At 44.9% G+C, this 7,039-nt stretch overlaps 1 protein-coding gene across 1 annotated transcript in view; it reads left to right on the top strand.

Annotated features, from left to right (window-relative positions):
* The window catches only part of Susd1 (sushi domain containing 1), a 116,442-nt gene that overhangs the window by 71,629 nt on the left and 37,774 nt on the right, over window positions 1–7,039 (top strand). Inside the window, exon 10 of the mRNA XM_028780018.1 lies at window positions 2,302–2,494. Within this exon, the coding sequence (XP_028635851.1) occupies window positions 2,302–2,494 (193 nt within the window). The remainder of the gene's footprint in view (window positions 1–2,301; window positions 2,495–7,039) is intronic.

The following is a 7,039-nucleotide window of genomic DNA, read 5'->3' as shown; positions in this document are numbered from 1 at the left end:
CATCCTCCAAGTGAGATGATCCCTCATCCTCCAAGTGAGATGATCCCTCATCCTCCAAGTGAGATGGTCCCTCATCCTCCAAGTGAGATGATCCCTCATCCTCCAAGTGAGATGATCCCTCATCCTCCAAGTGAGATGATCCCTCATCCTCCAAGTGAGATGATCCCTTATCCTCCAAGTAAGATGGTCCCTTATCCTCCAAGTGAGATGGTCCCTTATTATCTCTTATAGAATTAGTCATTTTTTTAAAAAATGAGTGATTCATCCCCTCTCTGGGCATGCCTTATTCGCTCCTTGAGCTTCTCTCTTGCTCTTAACCTCTGAATGAAATCTTATCAAACACGTCTTTTTCATGAACTGTGACTTCTTTGCAGACTGCACACCTGTGCTCTGGGGTCTGTCCTAGCAGCAAGTCTATGTTAAAGTGTCTTTAGTAAACTCCCAACTCCGCTTACAATACATGCAGGCTATCTGCAGGGGAAGATGCAGACTACGTAAAGACTCCTAATAGAGCGAGCGACTGCCTGCACTGTTCGTGGCCGCTCTTTCTAGGGGTGGGTACAGGTTAGACCATTGCGAGGAGGAACTAAGTTGACCAAGGTTCTGTGTACTTGATGATTTCTGTTGATCTCCTGCCTACAGTTGCACACTTACATGTCAGTGCGTTTATCTTAGTGTGTCTTCAGATGCACATACTGGGTGTACATTTCTAAGATCATTTTACTTTAGTTTCCTTCCCTACCCAAACTCAAATCAAAAGCAAATTTAGGAAAGAACCAGGATTTACTTTGATGTCATTTTTAGTGCCTAGAAACTCAGGCCGAGTGTGATATAGTGAAAATTAGTTATTCGTTCCATAAATGCTTAGCAAAAAAATTCATATATTATGACCTGAGAGTTTCAAACAAGTAGGAATGTATAAATAAGCAGCAACTGTAATGGGATACTATGAGTCTTTGATAAAAAATGCAAAAATAATGGTGTGTGTGCGTGCGAGTGTTTGCTCCTAAGTGTATTTTTATTTTATGCTTTACTTTAATGTGCATGTTTTATCTGCATATATGTGTGTGCACCATGCATGTGCCTTATGTCCACAGAGGCCAGGAGTAGAGTGTGGAGTTCTGGGTGGTTGTGAGTTACCATATCCATGCTGGGACTAGAACCCAGGTCCTTGGAGCTCAGGGCTCAGTGAGAAGACATCCAGCCTCTGGCATCTATGTGCAGGTGCACACATGCATACCCTAAGATGATTGAAGGGTAAAAAGGAAAAAATAAACTGAACTTTTAATATGTCAGAGATCCATTTGTGTAATATATGGAGTATAGTTAAGTCCACTGGAGAAAAGTGAGCATTCAAAAGCTGTCTGCAGGTGAGAATAGACACGTAGTTCACGTCCCATACGAAGACATTGTTCTTTATCAGCGAGTGGTCCAGAAGAATAGGGCACCATGGGATCTGCTACTCAGCTCCTCTGGTAATGCTTTCTAGACCCTGGAGCGTGGCTATGGCATTGGATGGCTGGAACGGAGTGGGGGACATCCATAGCATTGAGAGCAAGGAACTCCAGTTTTGATGGTCTTTCTCTATGAGTGCCTGAGAGATGAACCTAATGAGCCCGTTATCCAGTCTTGGATGATCTGTGAGGATGGCTCAATGATTGAATGTCATGGTGAAGGGTGGAGAGCCAATGGTTCGAGCTTCATTGAACTCACAGTTTCACCAGATGAACTCTACTGGTTGATAACATTTGGTCCTATTTTCCTGGGCTCTTCACATGAGCGCTTCCCCTGTGACTCACTGTTGCTTGAGCGGTGATCCAGACCGCAGTACGTGGGATGTCTCCACACTCCTCAGCTTTGACCAGCTCTGATGGGAAGGAAGGCAGGGGCGCAAGGAAACCACATCGAACTGTTGCTTTCAAAGCATAGCCTGGGATAGTTCTCATAAGGCTAAGTATCCATACTGTGGGGCTTCTCTATGAAGTCCTCACAATGAATAAAACCGAAAGAATTTTGCCCAGTAGCTTTGGTGCATTTGATTGCTCTAGAACTATCTGCCTGCCGATTTGTTATTCTCTATCAGTCATTGGTTATGCAGTTCAATCTTAGTCCGACACTGGCTGAGAGGAAAACTGGGTAGGACAGGTGCAGGAGCTTTGGCTTTGCAAAGGCTGCCCTTGGTTTAGCTCACTGGCATCTTAAAGGGAATCTTACAGAGGTTAACAGAAGGAGCTTTCTTGACAGCCTAGACATCTGCAAGCCAGCAGGAAGCTAACACAGCACTCTCTTTCCATCCGACAGGTGGAGGTTCTGGGTCAGAGGTGGTATCTAGACAGCGTCTATCACGCTACTGTCTTTAACATCACAACAAAAGACCGAGCTCCTGAAGTGTGTTTAGATCTGCACCCCGCCACTGATTACACGATAAACGTCACCCTTCTGAGACCCACTCAACTGCGCTCCACACAAATAACCATAACCACCTCGGTGACAGGTAGGCACGGACGCCTTTCTGCTTTGTACCTCGGACAACAAATTAGGTTTGACGGTTGAGCGACACAATGTGGGAAGCATTGAAGGACAGGGCCAAGAGCCTTGTGTTCTAGTCCTAACACACCACCAGCTTTGTCTGGTATTCCAGATGCTGAATCTTAGCGGTCAGTCCTTTTGTACACCATTTTGACTTTGAGAGGGTCCAGGCAAGGAGACTATGTGAGGATTCCAGGCAGCCTTAGAGCGGGGAATTCGGTAAGGCTTCTGTCTCTCATTTCAGATTCAAAATGGCTCTTTATCTCCTTCCTTAGCATCTTTCTGACATGTTGGCTCACTGTGCAGCAAAGGTTCCCCCACTGAGCCACATTGCCAGGCCCCTTCTACTGTTTCTTTAGTTCTCTGGGTTTAGCAGTACAGTTTCAGGGCCTCCTCTCTGGAGGAGCTGCAGAATGAAGGGCCTGCCCCTGGCTGGCCAAGACCTCTGCTTCCTGTTCACTTTTGCTCCTAGTGAGCCAGGGGGCGAGCAGTTTGCACCTGGGAGACTGTAATGCTCAAGACATTGGTGCATTTATGTCGGTCTAATGTGTTGGCAAGCGTGGGATTACCAGGAGGGGTATTAGGCACAGGTTCACAAGCTCCGTAGTAAATATGCAGAGGGGCACACCCAGGGTCTGCCCTGCTGATTCTGCCAGTCCACTCTGATAGTACTGTTTTAATTACATACAACTTAGATATTCCTGGCCAATTACAAGGTCCGTTCAGGTAGAGATGTGAGAAGGGAGGGAGAGAGCTAGAGAGGAAGGAAAAGAGAGATAGCCAAAATAATTCTACAGTTCATATCCAAGAAGCTAGCTAGTGTGCTAATACTTGACCCGATCGATTTTATTAATTTTCCTTTCCACGTGGGATTACACAGGGTTAATAGGCGAAATATCATCTTAACTGTTGTGGGCAGTTCCCAGGATGACCCTCGACACAGATTGGAGTGTGGTCATTTTAGAGAAGATTTAAATATAATGGACTTCTCTAGCCAGTCTTATGCTGAGCAATGGGCAGATAACCTATTACCTACTTCTTGGAGGCCGGGGCTACATGAAGTCCCGCAGGCTGCAGAGATCAGCATTCTGCACCGTGCTTGCTCAGAAACAGGAACTCTGTACAACAGGAAATGTGACCCAAGGAATGGAGCTTCCTGTCAGTCAGGTCTGGTATTTACTGCTCCTTGAGGCTGAATGAGTGGGGAATTGTCTTTGCTTTTATGGAGTACTGCAAGGAAGTGACCACCCTTAGCACACTTCAGCAAGGGAACTGACCTCTGGGATGTTGAACGTCAGGGGCTGGAACACAAGTGTCTGTATCATCCTGGGAGTCTGCTTTAGGAAGGCCGTTCCCAGTGCTTAGTGATATCCTTATAGTTCATTTATTCGAACATTGGAATTCTGTGATCTGTTTAGCAGACCAGTCAGAAAGGGAGGCACGCCGTTGTCTGTAAGGTTTTTAACACGTTAGCATTTTCACAAGTGTGTTCTGCCCTTGACATGAGATGGGGATTTCTGATTCCAGGATGTCCCGTCATAGGACAATGGGTGGGGAGCTCTTCACAGGGAGTTTGTAAGGCTGTTTTTATATATTGCCTCTGCATGTAGGTTTGGTCTGAAAAGACACATTAGAAATGGCTGCTCTCTGTAGATGGCTTACGTGAGTGATTTAAGTCACTCTTAGGTATGACTGCAGTAATACTGCTTCTTCCAACTTCAGATCTGGTGCATGCTTGAAGTCACTGAACCTGAGACCAGATCTGCGGGTGACTGGTCTGTGAGTAACACAGGCTCCTGATTGCTGACTGCTGCTTAGCTCTCTAGTTTGGAAGCTTAGACTCCAGAGAGCTGAGCCAGGAGAATGGTGTGAATGTGCCCATCAGTGTGATGGGCCCCAGTTCACCTCTGTAAAGTGATACTGATAGCCTGAAATTTTTCTTGGTAACCAGACACTAAATTTATCCAAAGAAACGTTTTCATAATATAACCCAAAACTCTCAACTTTGAACTTCTCACTTCCATAGTTTCTTTGTTTTAATTTTGTGTTTTGTTTTTTTGTTTTTTTTTAGGGGGTCTGTTTTTGTTTCTTTGTGGCTGTCCTGGAACTCACTCTGTAGACCAGGCTAGCCTCGAACTCTCGAACTCAGAAATCCGCCTGCCTCTGCCTCCCAAGTGCTGGAATTAAAGGCGTGCGCCACCATCGCCCGGCCATAGTTTCTTTAAGTTAAGCTACTTGAAAAATATCTGGATAGATCTAGGTAATAGAAATGACATACCTGTTTATACAGCAGTTATAAAAACCGTAGCTTTGGGCTGGAGAGATGGCTCAGCGGTTAAGAGCACTGACTGCTCTTCCAGAGGTCCTGAGTTCAAATCCCAGCAACCACATGGTGGTTCACAACCATCCGTAATGAGATTGGATGCCCTCTTCTGGTGTGTCTGAAGACAGCTACAGTGTACTCATCAATAAAATAAATAAATAAATGTTAAAAACCGTAGCTTTAATTCAGAATGGTAGATTTTTTAAAATCATTCTTTCTGGCAATATCTGGATAGCAATGATATCTTTCTTTAGACTGCATCTAATCAGGGACCTGAAGGCCATGTCACACGGATGTTTGAGGACATGATTGTTTCCCCTCAGCAGGGTTGTGCCTGTTTATAGCACACTTGATAAAGAATCAGGAATGCTAAGGAGGCGGGAGCTGACTTTCTTTCCAGGGAATGAAACTATAGAAATATTTCCAACCTTCTCATCCCCCTTCAACCCTCCATCCTTTCTGTTTAGTTCCTTGAGTGTGTGTGTATGGGGAGGGGGGGAGCAGAGAATTTTTCCTTTATCATCAAAATGTAATCATTGTGTTTGGGGAAGTTTTGAGATTATTCTGACTCAGCCTTCTTAGGTACCTAGACTATCCTTTCAATACTTATATTCAAGTATGCTTTTGATTTTTGTAATATTATTTTGAACTATACTTTTAAATATTAAGTCTCAATGCAATGCCCCCCCCCCCCCCGGAAATTCTGGTTATGCATCTGTTGAACCTTTTGCCTGTTGGTTTTGTGGTTGTTTTGTTTTAGATCTCCTGCTCCTGGAGGCAGAGGCAGGCAGATGTCTGTGAGTTTGAGGCTAGCCTGGTAGTGAGTTCCAGACCAGCCAGGGCTACATAGTCAGACCCTGTGTTGAAAAGAAAAATGTCATTTTACTCTACCAATTTTCTCTACCATTTTTATTAAATTTTATTCAAATCCATTCTTTCATAGACATCAAGAAATGCAGCCATTACTTCCAGTGCCGGCTTGTTCTTTTCTTTCATTTATTTTCTGAATTCAGATACCTCTTTTTCAGTTCTTTCCTGCTTCATATCCATTTCTGTTCTTAGTTTTAATTTTCTGACTAGAGATATTTTCTGCATATCCTCAAACGATTATTTATTGTGTTACTTTTTCCTTGTGTGTAGATTTTCAAAAAAATCTACATGTGTTGGTTTGCCCAAGCGACAAAGTTTTGTTCATAGAACCTTGTTTTTGAGCGGACACGGAGTCAGGACTGCGTGGTAGCTAAGGAGATTCCCAGGTTAAGAGCGCCCTCTTCAGTCAAGGGATGAACTGCAGTTGCTGTAAAGCATTTCTTCTGTGTTTTGTTCTTTGGTTGAGCACGAATCTTCTGTTCTAGTTTGGGGCTTTTCTGCTATTAGTGCTATGGATCTTGCACTAATGTTCACATTTCTTCCTATCCACACTTAGACTCCAAGGAGACGTGAACACGCTTCTTCCTTCGTCGCCCTTTCTTTGCCGAGGAGCAGTGACTTCCTCAGCTGGTCCCCAGCACCTTGACATGTCCTACCCATCCTTTCTCTGTAGCCAGTGCTGTGGTCACACTGGTCTGTCCCCATGTTTTCACACTGAAAATGGCATTTCTCTCTCGGTCAAGGTCTCTAGCCCCCTGCCCCCCCCCCCCCGCAACAGTTCTCTGCACAAACACTCAGAGGAAGTTGCGAGAATGTGGCTGGAATTTGATACTTTGTTTGTTTGTTTGTTTGTTTAATGGGGCTTTTGAGATTGCTCTGTCCTCTCTGCTTTCTGGTTAGGATGACAGCTCTGTGTTTGTGGCGTATGCATCTGTGTGTGGCGGGAAGTGTGTTCAGCTGTGTGTGCCCGTGTGGATGTCTTGATTACCGCTCTCCACCTTGTGTTTTGAGACAGCTCACTGGATACCAGGGGCGGTCTTAAGTGGTGAGAGCTAGTTTCAGTGAACAGCCCACCCTCAAAACCCACCTCCCTGTCCTGGCATTACTGATAAAACTACTATTCCTGGCTTTTACACAGGTTCTGGGGGCGTGAACTCAGGGTGATGCTGGCTCAGTACACACTTCACCCACTGAACCGTGTTTCAGCCCAGCAACGTTGTTCTCATTTTATCTGCTCCTCCTTTTGACCTGAAGAATATTTTGGAGAGTAGGTAGGGAGATTCAGACTTGAGGGACTGTGGTTTTCCTCAGATCGAG

Source organism: Grammomys surdaster, unplaced genomic scaffold (assembly GCF_004785775.1).
Source record: "Grammomys surdaster isolate TR1022 unplaced genomic scaffold, NIH_TR_1.0 363, whole genome shotgun sequence".
Taxonomy (NCBI): Eukaryota; Metazoa; Chordata; class Mammalia; order Rodentia; family Muridae; genus Grammomys; species Grammomys surdaster.
Note: the sequence above shows the minus strand (reverse complement) of the source record. Positions and strands in the feature narration are given on the sequence as shown.